Source organism: Rhinopithecus roxellana, chromosome 19, assembly GCF_007565055.1.
Source record: "Rhinopithecus roxellana isolate Shanxi Qingling chromosome 19, ASM756505v1, whole genome shotgun sequence".
NCBI classification, from domain to species: domain Eukaryota; kingdom Metazoa; phylum Chordata; class Mammalia; order Primates; family Cercopithecidae; genus Rhinopithecus; species Rhinopithecus roxellana.
Genome location: NC_044567.1, coordinates 45,490,833 through 45,505,780, shown reverse-complemented (window position 1 = coordinate 45,505,780; position 14,948 = coordinate 45,490,833). Strand labels below are relative to the sequence as shown.

General features: G+C 40.5%; 1 protein-coding gene across 4 annotated transcripts in view; it reads left to right on the top strand.

Annotated features, from left to right (window-relative positions):
- Positions 1 to 14,948, top strand: part of RABEP1 (rabaptin, RAB GTPase binding effector protein 1) — a 113,623-nt gene that overhangs the window by 39,852 nt on the left and 58,823 nt on the right. Inside the window, exon 2 of one of the 4 annotated variants that reach the window (XM_030923325.1) lies at positions 2,781 to 2,927. The exons of the other annotated variants lie outside the window; for them this stretch is intronic. Within the exon in view, the coding sequence (XP_030779185.1) occupies positions 2,903 to 2,927 (25 nt within the window). The 5' untranslated portion in view covers positions 2,781 to 2,902. The remainder of the gene's footprint in view (positions 1 to 2,780; positions 2,928 to 14,948) is intronic. 4 annotated transcript variants of the gene reach the window in all.

Below are 14,948 nucleotides of genomic sequence, written 5' to 3'. Positions count from 1 at the left end.
GCTGAAATATAAGTGCAGACGGTAATGAAAAATGCACCTTTTTACTTCTCTTACTGTCTGTTCTTAGTACCTATTCTTTTTTTTTTTTTTGAGATGGAGTCTTGCTCTGTCGCCCAGCCTGGAAGCCTGGAGCGCAGTGGCACGATCTCGGCTCACTGCAGCCTCCACCTCCCTGGTTCAAGTGATTCTCCTGCCTTAGCCTCCAGAGTAGCTGGGACTACAGGCACGTGCCACCACACCCGGCTAATTTTTGTATTTTTTAGTAGAGATGGGGTTTCACCATGTTTCCCAGGCTGGTCTTAGTACCCATTCTTTTCCAAGCCAACTTCAGCTGGGTATGTTTATAAATATTTCTGAAGGTTTTATTGCTTTTCTGTTGAAGTATCTTCTGATTCAGCTTTTCTTTAACTACAGAGCTTGGCTCTACAGCAGTGTTTGTTTTGTGCTCTGGAAATTTGTAGTGTTGCCAATGAGTAAGAGACAGTTACATGAAACAGAACAAAAGGCCATATAGTTCTCAATCTGACAAAAAATAGTAGGAATAGAGCTTATAGCTAATCACCAGAAGACACTGAAGTTTTCTACTGGTGTTCAGAAAGTCTTTATACACGGTTGTAATTTGTACATAAAGTTGTTACGCTAGCTAATCAGAATTTCAGTAGTGAAAAGCTAGATTTAGGAATCTATCTGTGGTTCCAGTGACATAAACTTGCATTTAGATACGGAAATGAAAACAGTGTATAAAATTAACAATTAAGACCCATTAGTATTACTGTAAACAAATGATTAGAAATTAAAATAGTGTTTGCTAATAGATTTAACCAGTAGAGACGATACAGAGAGTAAATTAGAAAGCAGTACTAGACCTACTCCTGAGGTCAGGAGTTTGAGACCAGCTTGGCCATCGTGGTGAAACCCCATCTACTAAAATGCAAAAATTAGCTGGATGTGGTGGCAGGCACCTGTAATCCCAGCTACTCAGGAGGCTGACATAGGAGAATTGCCTGAATCCAAGAGACACAGGTTGCAGTGAGCTGAGATCGCGCCACTGCACTCCAGCCTCGGTGACAGAGCAAGACTCTGTCTCAAAGCAAAAAAAAAAAAAAAAAGAAACAGTGTAAGAAACAATACAAAATACAGAAATTGATAAAAAAATATATTTTAAATTTTTATCTTTTGAGATGGAGTCTTGCTCTGTCGCCCAGGCTGGAGTGCTGTGGTGCTGTGTTGGCTGACTGCAACCTCTGCTTCCCAGGTTCAGTCGATTCTCCTGCCCTAACTTTCTGAGTAGCTGGAATTATGGGCACCTGCCACCACGCCTGGCTAATTTTTGGAGGAAACACATCCCCACTTATTCTTTGAGGCTAGTGTTATCTTGACCTCAAAACCAAGGAAGACATCACAAGAAACTTAGCCCAGTATTCCGTGGGAATATAGATGCACAAATTCTCACAAAAGAACCAGCAAATCAAATTAAGCTACAGGTAAAAAGAATCACACAGCATGAAAAGTGGGATTCATCCCAGGAATTCAAGGTTGGTGCAACACCTGAAAATCAGTAGGATAAAAAACAAAGACACATGATCATCTTACTAGACAGAAAACGTATTTGACAAAACCCAACACTGTTTCGTGATAAAAACACTAAAACAGGAATAGAAGGGAACTTTGTCATCCTGAAAATGGACTTCTACAAAAACCTTACAGCTAACATCACACTTAATGTTTAAAGACCAAATGCTTTTCCCCTAAAGCCAGAAACAGGACAATTATGTACACTCTGACCACTTCTGTTCAACATTGGAAGTGAGGATCTATCTAGGGCACTTACCCAAAGAAAGAAAAAGGAAGGGAATCCACATTGAAAAGGAAGAAATAAAACTACTGTTCTCTGATGGCATCCTCTTTCATATACAGACTCCAAGGGAATCTACTACAAACTGTTTAAAACTAATAAGTGAGTTCAGCAAGATTCAGGATATAAGAGCACCATACAAAAATCAGCTATATGTATGAAATGGCATTAAAGAAACAGTTCCATTTACAGTAGCATCAAAATGAATAATGTATTTAGGAATACATTTAACAAAATAAACTCAAAACTTGTACTCTGAAAACTTCACTATTAAAAGAAATTAAAGGAGATCTGGGCTGGGCGCAGTGGCTCACGGCTATAATCTCAGCACTTTGGGAGGCTGAGGCGGGCGGATCACCTGAGGCTAGGAGTTCAAGACCAACCTGGCCAACATGGTGAAACCCTGTCTCTACTAAAAATGCAAAAATTAGCCAGGTGTGGTGGTGCATGCCTGTACTCCTAGTTACTTGGGAGGTTGAGGCGGGAGAATCACTTGAACCCGGGAGGTGGAGGTTGCAGTGAGCTGAGATCACACCACTGCACTTCAGCCTGGGAGACAGAGTGAGACCCTGTCTCACACACACAGGAGATTTAAATAAATAGACATCTCATGTCCATGGATTAGAAGTCTTAATATTGTTATGGTGGCACCACTCCTCAGATTGATGTACAGATTAAATGCAGTGCCTTTTAATATCCCAGTTGGCTTCCTTGTAGGAATTGACAACTGATCCTAAAATTTATATGGAAATTCTAGGAATCTAGAATTGTCACAACAACCTTCAAAAAGAAAAAAGTTTGAAGACACACATCTTGATTCCAAAACTTACTGTGAGGCAACAGTAATCCAGACAAGGTGGTACTATCCTAAGGACAGACATAGATCAATGGAATAGAATTACATTCTCAGTTGCTTTTCCACAAGGTGCCAAAACCGTTCACTGGGGGAAAGAAAAATCTCTTCAACAAATTGTGCTGAGACATTTGGATATCTACATGCGAAAGAATGAAGTTGGACCCTCTACCATCTGCCAGAGTTAACTCAAAATGTATAAGGACCTAGATGTAAAAGGTAAACTATAACTCTTAGAGGAAAACATAGGGTTAAGCTTTTGTGACCTTGGATTAGGCAGTGTTTTCTTAGATATGACACTAAAAGTGGAAGCAACCAAAGAAAAATGAGATAAATTGAACTTCATCAAAATTAAAAATACTCGTGTTTTCAAGGATACCATAAAGTAAAAAGAAAACCCACCGAATGGGGCAGAATCTTGCAATTATTATATTGGATAAGGGTCTAGATTACATAAAGACATTACAACTCAATAGCAAAAAGACAGTCCAACTAAAAGTGGACAGTGAATCTGAATAGGCATTTCTCCAGAGGAGAAACACAAATGGCCAATAAGTATGTTGTAAGGTGATCAATGACATTAGCCATCAGGAAAACACAAATCAAAATTATAAGATGCCGCTTAGTACCCACTAGGATGGCTATAATTAATATGTCTGACATTAACAAATGTTGGCAAGGATGGAGTTACCACATCCAGTTAAACATAGAGTTACCATTTGACTCAACAGTTCCACTTCTAGGTATATACACGCAAAAAATGAAAACATTTCCATACATAAACTTGTACATGGATTTTTGTAGCAGCATTATTCATAATAGTGAAAAAGGAATATCCTAAATGTCCGTCAACTGATGAATACATAAACAAAATGTGTTTTTTCTTATCCATAAAAAGGAATGAAGTACCAGTTCTACAACATGAGTGAACCTTGAAAAAACATTATGCCACGTAAACAAAGCCAGTCAGAAAACATCACATATTGTATGATTCTGTTTATATGAAATGTCTAGATTGGCAGTCTATAGAGATAGAAAGTAGAATATTTGTTGTCTAGGGTTGGTGGGGTGAGGAGTTGGAGATGAAAGAGCACAAGGTTTTTTCTGGAGTGATGAAAAAGTTCTAAAATTGATAGTGGTGATGGTTGCACAAGTCTGATTGAATATACTAAAAAGTCATTGAATTATATACTTTAAATGAATTGTTTTATATGTGTGATACTGCAAAATATATATTTGGGGCGGGTGTGGTGGCTCACGCCTGTTATCCTAGCACTTTGGGAGGCTGAGGTGGGCGGATCACCTGAGGTCAGGAGTTTGAGACCAGCCTGACCAACATGGAGAAACCCTGTCTCTACTAAAAATACAAAATTAGCCGGGCGTGGTGGCACATTCCTGTAATTCCAGCTATTCGGGAGGCTGAGGCAGGAGAATTGCTTGAACCAGGAAGCGGAGGTTATGGTGAACCGAGATCATGCCATTGCACTCCAGCCTGGGCAATAAGAGTGAAACTCCATTAAAAAAAAAAAGATATATATATATATATATATATGTGTGTGTGTGTGTGTGTATATATATAAATATATATAATATACATAATATAGATATCAAATATATAAATATATAAAGGGATAAGTGTCTTTGTTAATGAGCTGACTGATGGCTGGCAGTCCCTAGGTAATTTCAGGATAGGGGATGGTCACCAGAAAGACTAACACAGGATTAGAGGTTGGAACTTCCAACCCTACCTCCCAACCTCCAGGTAGAGGAGCTAAAGGTTAAGTTGATCATTAGTGGCCATTTAATCATGTCCATGTAATAAAGCCTCTGTAATAACTGAAAAGAATAGGGTTTGGAGAGCTTCCAGGTAACTGAAGATGTGAAGGTTCCTGGAGGGGTGGTGCCCCAGAGAGGGCACAGAAGCTCCATGCCCCTTCCCACATGCCTTGTCCTGTACACCTTTTTCTCTGTACCCTTTGTAACAAAATAGTCTTACAATAATCTGGTAAATGCAAATAAATGTTTCCCTGAGTTCTGTGAGCCCAGTGACAAATTAATCAAACCTAAGGAGATGGTTGTAGGAACCTCAATTTATAGCTGGTCAGTCAGAAACACAGGTAAAATAATTTTAAAGCTTACAATTGATATCAGAAGTGGGCTTCAGTCTTGTTAGACTGAATTTTCAGCTTGTGTGATCTGATACTATTTCCAGGTCAATAGTGTCAGAATTAAGTTGGAGGATACCCAGTGGGAGTATGCTACCAAAATTACTGATTGGTTACTGGTAGGCGAAAAGTAATATGTGAATTATATCTGTATGAAGTTGTTACAAAAAAGTACAGTAAGCCAATCTAAGTAAAAAAGATTACTAGCACAAGAGAAATTACTAATATCAGAAATGAAAGAGGAGACTGCACTTTAGATCCCATATATAGTAAAAGGATAATATGAGAAAATTATGGAACAACTTGATGATTAATAACCTTTCAAAAAAGAAAGCACTATGCCCAGTTGTGTTCACTGGTGAGTTCTATCTGCCATTTAAGGAAGACACTATACCATGAGTTACACCAATCTCTCTGAGTCTCTATTCTCTATAATCTTTCAGAAGATAGAAACAGAGGGAATACTTCCTAACTCGTTCTGTGAGGTCTGCATAATCCTAGTCTCAAAACCATACAAAGACATTTAAAGAAAACTACAGACTTACATCTGTCATGCACATATATGCAAGATTCCTTGACAATATCTTAGCAAATCCAATCCAACAATGTATAAAAGTTACACACGGCAGCCAAGTGGCATTTGTGTAGGTACTCAAGACTGGTTCAACATTCAAAAATCAATGTGTAACTTACCATATTTGAGGTGATGGATATGCTAATTGCACTGATTTGATCATTTCACAATGTATAGATGTATCAGAATACCACTTTGTACCCAATACATATGTACAATTATTATTTTTCAATTAAAAAGTTTAGGCTGGGAGTGGTGGCTCACACCTGTAATCCCAGCACTTTGGGAGGCCGAGGTGGGTGGATCACGAGGTCAGAAGATCCAGACCATCCTGGCCAACATGGTGAAACCCTGTCGCTACTGAAATACAAAAAATTAGCCAGGCGTGGTGTGCACCTGTAATTCCAGCTACTAGGGAGGCTGAGGCAGGGGAATCTCTCAAACCCAGAGGCGGAGATTGCAGTGAGCTGAGATTTTGCCACGGCACTCCAGCCTGGTGACAGAACGAGACTCCGTCTCAAAAAAAAAAATTTGTCACGTATGTATTTTTTTACTTTTTGAGACGGAGTTTCACTTCATCACCCAGGCTGGAGTGCAGTGGTGCAATCTCGGCTCACTGCAACCTCTGCCTCCCAGGTTCAAGCGATTTTCCTGCCTCAGTCTCCCAAGTAGCTGCAATTACAGGCGCCCACCACCACACCTGGCTGATTTTTGTATTTTTAGTAGAGGTGGGGTTTCACCATGTTGGCCAGGCTGGTCTTGAACTTCTGACCTCAAGCTGCCTGCCTTGGCCTCCCAAAGTGTTGGGATTACAGGTGTGAGCCACCAAGCCCAGCCTACCAGAGAAATTTAACAAGGATATTGAAATAATTAAATTAAACAGAAGTCTCAGAACTGATAAATATATTTTCTCAACTGGAAAATTCATTAGAGGCTTTCATTAGCAAAATGGATCAAGCAGAGGAAAGAAGCAGTGACCTTGAAGACAGGCTGTTTGAAAAAACAGAGGAGAAAAAAGAATGAAAGCAATGAAGATGATCTACAGGATGTAGGAAAGTATTTCAAAAGACCAAAGCTAAGAATTGTTGGTCTTCAAGAGGGAGTTGAGCAAGAGCAAAGGTAGAAAGCGTATTCAAAGAAATAGCAGAAAACTCTCCAAAACTTGGGAAGGATATAAATATCCACATGCAGGAAGGCCAGAGGACACCAAAGGAATTTGACCCAAATAAAACTACCCCAAGGCATATAATAACCAACTCTCAAAGGTCAAGGACAAAGAGAGGATCCTAAAAGCAGCAAGAGAAAAGTAGCAAATAACCCTAATGGAGCTTCAGTTAGTCTGTCAACAGACTTCTCAGTACAAACCATAAAGGTAAGGAAGGATTGGAATGACATCTTCAGTGTGCTGAAAGAAAAAAAAAATTGAACATCTAAGAATCATATATCCAACAAAGTTATCCTTCAGATAAGAAGGAGAGATATATTCTTTCCCAGACAAAAGTTGAGAGAATTGACCACTACTAGACCCATCCCACAAAAAGTGCTGAAGGGAGTTCTTCCATTTGAAATTTTAAAAATGCTAAGACACCAAAAAAAAAAAAGTATAAAACACACTGGTAAAATTAAGTACATGGACAGACTCAGACATGGACAGAGTTAGACTCTTAATACTACAATTGATAACTCTAGTATAAAGCCCAAAAGACACATCTACCAAGAACAATAATAGCTATGGCAGCCTATTCAGAGATAGGTAATGTAGATATGTGTAAGTTGAGACTAGTAAAATTCAGAATGTGGGGAAAGTGGAGCTAAGTTGTAGAGGTTTTTTTTCCCACTTTTTTGTTTCTATTTTTTAAGATGTCTTCTCTTTAACTTGTTATCTACAAGATGTTTTTTGTAAGCCTTGTGATAAAGACAAAACAAAAACCTATAATAGATTCACTAAAAATCAAAAGCAGTGGCCGGGCGCGGTGGCTCAAGCCTGTAATCCCAGCACTTTGGGAGGCCGAGACGGGTGGATCACGAGGTCAGGAGATCGAGACCATCCTGGCTAACATGGTGAAACCCTGTCTCTACTAAAAACTACAGAAAACTAGCCGGGCGAGGTGGTGGGCGCCTGTAGTCCCAGCTACCCGGGAGGCTGAGACAGGAGAATGGCGTGAACCCGGGAGGCGGAGCTTGCAGTGAGCTGAGATCCGGCCACAGCACTCCAGCCTGGGTGACAGAGCGAGACTCCGTCTCAAAAAAAAAAAAAAAAAAAAATCAAAAGCAGTGAATTAAGACATACTACCAGAAAATATCGTTTAGCCCCAAAGACAGGAAGAGAGGAGTTACAAAACAACCAGAAAACAAGCAATACAATGGCAGTAGTTTAAGTCCTTTCTTACAGATAACACTGAATGTATATGGATTCAGTTCTCCAATTTAAAGCCTGAGTGGCTGAATGGTTAAAGAAGCCACAACTATATGCTGCCTACAAGAAACCCACTTTGGCTGGGTGCAGTGGCTCATGCCTGTAATCCCAATATTTTGGGAGGTTGAGGTGGGAGGATCACTTGAGACCAGGAGTTTGAGACCAGCCCGGGCAACATAGTGAGACCCTGGCTCTACAAAAAATAAAACTGGCCGAGTGCAGTGGCTCACACCTGTAATCCCAGCACTTTGGGAGGCCAAGGTGGAAGGATTGCTTGAGCCCAGGAGATCGAGACCAGCCCGGGCAACATAGTGAGACCCCATCTCTACTAAAAAGTACAAGATGTGGTGGCATGTGCTTGTGGTCCCAGCTACTTGGGAGCCTGAGGTGAGAGGATCACTTAAGCCCAGGAAGTCAAGGCTGCAATGAGCTGTGACTGTGCCACTGCACTCCAGCCTTGATGAGAGAGTGAGACCTATCTCAAAGCAGAAATTAGCTGGGCATGCTGGCATGTGCATGTGGTCCCAGATACACAGTAGGCTGAGGCAGGATAGTTGCTTGATCAAGCCTGAGAGGTTGAGGCTACAGTGAGCCGTATTTGTGCCACTGCACTCCAGCCTGGGGTAGCAGAGCATGACCATGTCTCAAAAAAATAAAAAACCCAAGAAAGAAACCCACTTTACCTGTAAAGATACACATAAAATGAAAGTGAAGAGCTAGAAAAGGATATTTCATGCAACTGGAGACCAAAAAAGGAGTAAGTAAGTATACCTATGTTAGATTAAAATAGACTAAAATCTAAGACGTAAGAAAAGCTAGGTGCAGCGGCTCATACCTGTAATCTCATTGCTTTGGGAGGCCTAGATGAGAAGATCACTTGAAGCCAGGAGTTTGCGATTAGCCTGGGTAATCCTATCTCTAAAGCAAAATTTAAACTGTAAAAATTAGCCCGGAGGCCGGGTGCAGTGGCTCACGCCTCTAATCCCAGCACTTTGGGAGGCCAAGGTGGGTGGATCACCTGAGGTCAGGAGTTCAAGACCAGCGTGGCCAACATGGTGAACTCCCGTCTCTACTAGAAATACAAAAAATTAGCCTGGCATGGAGGCGGGCACCTGTAATCCCAGCTACTTGGGAGGCTGAGGCAGGAGAATCACTTGAACCCAGAAGGTGGAAGTTGGAGTGAGCCGAGGTTGCCCCATTGCACTCCAGCCTGGGCAACAAAAGTGAAACTCCATCTCAAAAAAAATTAGCCAGGCATGATGGCACATGCTTGTAGTCCCAGCTACTTGGGAGGCTGAGGTGGGAGAATTCCTTGAGCCCAGGAGTTTGAAGTTACAGTGAGCTATGATGGTTCCACTCTGCAGGCCAAGTCTGGGTGACAGTGAGACTGTCTCAAAAGAAAAAAAGAGTGTAAAAAGAGGCAAAAAAGGTCATATAACAATAAAGGGATCAATTCAGCAAGAGGACAATTATAAATATATATGCACCTAATGCTGGTACTTTCAAGTACATATAAAACAACTAATCTGACTGGTGAGAGAGACTGCAATACAATAATGGAGGACTTTGTCACTCCCCTCTTACTAATGGGCAGATTATCCAGACAGCAAGTCAACAAAGAGACATCAGAATTAAACTACACAGTAGATACAGAAATCCTTGAAAAAAATACTGGCAAACTGAATTCAACAACATATTAAAAAGATCAATCACCATGATCAAGTAGATTACTCCTGAGGATGCAAGGATGGTTCAGTATACACACTAAATAAATGTGATACATCACATTAACATAATCAAGAACAAAAGCCATATGGTTGGCCAGGTGCAGTGGCTCATGCCTGTAATCGCAACACTTTGGGAGGCCGAGGTGGGCGGATCACTTGAGGCCAGGAGTTTGAGACCAGCCTGGCCAACGTGGTGAAACTCCGTCTTTACCAGAATTTCAAAAAATTGGCCTGGCATGGTGGTACACATCTGTAATCCCAGCTACTCCGGAGGTTGAGGCACGAGAATCGCTTGAACCTGGGAGGTGGAGGTTGCAGTGAGCTGAGATTATGCCACTGCACTCCAGCCGGGGTGATGGAGTGAGACTGTCTCAAAAAAAGCAACAAAAACTATATGGTTATTTCAATAGATGCTGCACAAGCATTCAGTAAAATTCAACATCTGTATGATACAAACCCTCATCAAATTGTGTGTAGAAGGAACATACCTCGAAATAATAAAGGGCATACATGACAAACCCACAACTAACATCATACTGTATGGGGAAGAGTTGAAGGCCTTTCCTCTGAGATCTGGAGCAAGACAAGGATGCCCACTTTAACCAGTTTTATTTAATACGGTATTGGAAATTGTAGCCAGAACAGTTAGGCAAGAGAAATAAAGGGCATCCAAATTGGAAAGCATGAAGTTAAGTTGGTCTTGTTCACAGATGACACAATCTTTTTTTTTTTTTTTTTTGAGACGGAGTCTCGCTGTGTTGCCCCGGCTGGAGTGCAGTGGCTTGATCTTAGCTCACTGCAAGCTCCGCTTTCCGGATTTATGCCATTCCTCTGCCTCAGCCTCCTGAGTAGCTGGGACTACAGGCGCCCGCCACCTCGCCCGGCTAGTTTTTGTTTTTGTATTTTTTAGTAGAGACGGGGTTTTACCATGTTAGCCAGGATTGTCTCAATCTCCTGACCTCGTGATCTGCCCGTCTCTGCCTCCCAAAGTGCTGGGATTACAGGCTTGAGCCACCGCGCCCTGGCCTGATGACACAATCTTATACTTTGAAAAACTTGAAGACGCCACCAAAAAAGTGTTTAGACTGATAAATTTAGTAAAGTCACAGGACACAAAATACACAAACATCATTAGCATGAATATATACCAACAGTGAACAGTCTGAAAAATCAAAGCAATCCCATTTACAGTGACTACAAAACACACACACACACACACACACACACACACACACACATATATATCTAGGAATTTAACCAAAGAAGTGAAAGATCTGTAAAACACTGATGAAGAAATTTAAGAGGACACACATACAAATGGAAAGATATTCCATGGTCATGGATTTAGGAGAGTTAATATTGTTGAAATGACAATACTACCCAAAGCAATTTACAGATTAAATACAATTCCTATCAAAATACTAATGACATTTTTCACAGAAACAGTAAAAGAAATCTTAAAATTTGTATGGAACCAGGAAAGACCCTGAATAGCCAAGGCTGTACTTAGCAAAAATAACAAAGCTGGAGGCATCACACTATGTAACATCAAAATGTACTACAAAGCTATAGTAACCCAGTCAGCATGGCACTGGCATAAAAACTGACACATAGACTAATGGAACAGAATAGAGTACCCAGAAACAAATCCATGCATTTGCAGTCAACTCATCTGCAACAAAGCCACTAAGAACATTCAGTGAGAAAAGGAGAGTCTCTTTAATAAGTGGTGGTAGGATGACTGGATAACCATTTGCAGAAGAATGAAATTAGGCCCCATCTCTCTCCATATACACAACAGTCAAAATAGATTAAAGATTTAAATCTAAGACCTGAAACTATGAAACCACTAGAGGAAAACATTGGGGAAATAGACATTGGTCTGAGCAGAGATGTGTGTGTGTGTAAGACCTCAAAGCAAAGGCAAAAATAGACAAATGGGATTACATCAGGCTAAGACGCCTCTGCCAATAAAGGGAACCAAGTGAAGAGACAAGCCACAGAATGGGAGAAAATATTTGCAAACTACCCATCTCATAAGGGATTAATAACTACAATATATGAAGAAGTCAGTCACCAAAAAGCAAATCTTATTTAAACACAAGCAAAATATTTGGACAGGCATTTTTCAAAAGACAAATGGCCAAGAGGTATGTGAAAAGATGCTCAACATCACTAATCATTAGAGCAATGCAAAGCAAAACTACAATGGGATATCCTCTCACCGCAGTCAAAATGGCTTTTATCAAAAAGGCATTCATCCACTGATGGTGGGAATGTTAATTAGTACAGCCACTGTGGAGAATAGTATGGAGGATCCTCAAAAGACTAAAATAAGAGTTGCTGTATGATCCAGCAATTCCACTATTGGGTATATATCCAAAAGAAATGAAATCGTTGGGCGTGGTGGCTCATGCCTGTAATCCTAGCACTTTGGGAGGCCGAGGCAGGTGGATTGCCCGAGCTCAGGAGTTCAAGACCAGCCTGGGCAACATGGTGAAACCCTATCTCTACTCAAAAAGCAAAAACAACCCCCCTCCCCCAAAATTAGGCGTAGTGGTGCATGCCTGTAATCCCAGCTACTTGGGAAACTGAGGCAGGAGAATCGCTTGAACCTGGGAGGTGGAGGTTGCAGTGAGCCAAGATCACACCATTGCACTCCAGCCTGGGCAACAAGAGCAAAACTCCGTCTAAAAAAAACAACGCATGAAATCCTGTCATTTGCAGCAACATGGATGGAACTGGAAGTCATGATGTCAAATGAAAGAAGCCAAACGCCAAAAGACAAGTGTCACATGGTCTCACTTGTGGGCGCTCGTGAGAAGACAGACTAGACTGGTGGTATGAAGGTCAGGGAAAGCTGGGCTGGGAGATGAAGAGAAGTTGCTTAATGGGTATGAATATATGGTTTGATAGAAGAAATAAGACATAGTGTTAAACAGATCAATAGGGTGACTCTTGTTTACAGTAATCTATTCTAGATTTCAAAATAGCTAGAAGAATTCGAATGGTTCTAGCGTAAAGAAAAGACAACCCCTGGTGCCATGGGGATGAAAAAAAACGACAGATATTTAGGGTGATAGATACCCCAACTACACCCAGTTAGATTTTTACAAGTTACATTAATGTGTTATCACATGTACTTTGAACTATGTACCTCTGTTATGCATCAATAAAAATAAGATGCAATGGTAACAAAATGAACAGCCCCATTACCAAATGGGCAAAAGACCCAAACACCTCACTAAAGAATATATACAGATGTCAAGTGAGTAGATGAAAAGATTATTAGACTATGAGAATGGCCTAAATCCAGAATACTGCCAATACCGAAAAATGCTGGGGAGGATGTGGAGCAACAACAACATTCATTGCTGGTGGGAATGCAAAATGACGTAGCCACTTTGGGATATAATTTAGTGGTTTCTTACAAAACTAGGCATACTCTTGCCTTTTGATTCAGCAGTCATGCTCCTTGGTATGTAATTAAATGACTTCAGAAGCTTTGTCCCCAAAACTTGCACAAATATATTTATAACAGCTTTATTTATAATTGTCACAACTTGGAAGCATGGAAGATGTCCTTCAGTAGGTTAATAGATGAATAAACTGGTATATTGAGACAATGGATTATTCCATGCTCAAAAGAAATGAGCTATGAAGTCATGAACAGACATGGAGGAAAGTTAATGCATACTACTAAGTGAAAGAAGGCAATTTGAAAAGGCCATATACTGTATGATTCCAAGCATATGACATTCTGGAAGAGACAAAACTATGGAAACAAAACAAAAAAAGATCAGTGGTTGCCAGGGGTAGGAGGAAGAGGGGGTGAATACGTAGAGTACAGAGAATTTTTAGAGCAGTGAAACTATTTTATGTGATACTATGGTGGTGGGAACATGTCGTTATACATTTGTTAAAACCCATAGAATGTACCACATTAAGAGTGAACCCTAGTGTAAACTAAGTGGGTGATGATAATGTACCAGTGTAGGTTCATCAGTTGTATCAAATGTGCCACTGTGGTACAGGGTGCCTATAGTAGAGGAGTGTGGATGTACAGGGCTGTGAGGCATATGGGAAACCTCTATTTTTCTGCTCAGTTTTGCTGAGAACCTGAAACTGCTAAAAAGATTATTGAAAAAAAATAAGAAAATACAGTCATGTATTGCTTAGTGATGGCGATACATTCTCAGAAATGCATCATTTGGTGATTTTGTCCTTGTGTAAACCTGATGGAGTGTACTGACAAACACCTAGATGGTACAGCCTACTACACATGTAGGCTACATGGTATAGCCTATTGCTACTAAACTGAAAAGCTGTACAGCACATTACTGAATACCGTAGGCAGTTATAACAGTGATATTTTTGTATTAAACATAGCTAAACAGGCTGAGCATGGTGGCTCATGCCTGTAATCCCCGTACTTTGGGAGGCCGAGGTGGGTGGATTACCTGAGCTCAGGAGTTCGAGACCAGCCTGGCCAACATGGCGACACTCCATCTTTACCAAAAATATAAAAATTAGCCGGGTGTGGTGGCACATGCCTGTAATCCCAGCTACTTGGGAGACTGAGGCAGGAGAATCGCTTGAACTTGGGAGTCGGAGGTTGCAGTGAGCTGAGATCATGCACTGCAGTCTAGCCTGGGTGACAGAGTGAGATTCTGTCTCAAAAAAAAAAAAAAAAAAAAAAAAAACCCCAAAAAACAAACCCAAAAAGCAACATAGCTAAACATAAACAAGATGTGTGACACTATGATGTTGCCATGGCTAGATGTCACTAGGCAATAAGAATTTTTCAGCCCCTATAATCCATGTAACCACTGTCATTTATGTTTTTTGTTGTTGACTAAAACGTGATTATTTTGCATATGACTATGTCTGAGATTTGTCTCATAATATATATGGAGTGCATATGGATGGATTGGGGATGATTTGCCATGAGTGTATGGTTACTAGAGGTGGCTGGCGCATACATGAAGTTTATAATAGTTTTTGATATCTGGTACGGTAAGTTTCCCCACTTATTCAAAATGATGATGGCCTTTTTGTTAAACTTTTTCTTATATAAACATTTAAAAATAGACAAAAGTAGACAAAACAGTATAAAGCTATGTTAATTTAGACAGTATATAAAGTATTGGCATGAAAATAGACAACTTTTATAGAACAGAGTTCCCCAGATCAAACCCTCACAAATGTGGAAATTTGAAATATGACAAAGATGGCATTGTCAGGATGGGAAAAGACTGGGACAGTGGGCATAGGACAATGAGAACATCTGCACAGATAAAGCAGGTTTCAGTTTCACACCTGAATACCTGTCAACATAGTATATGATATATTGAGACT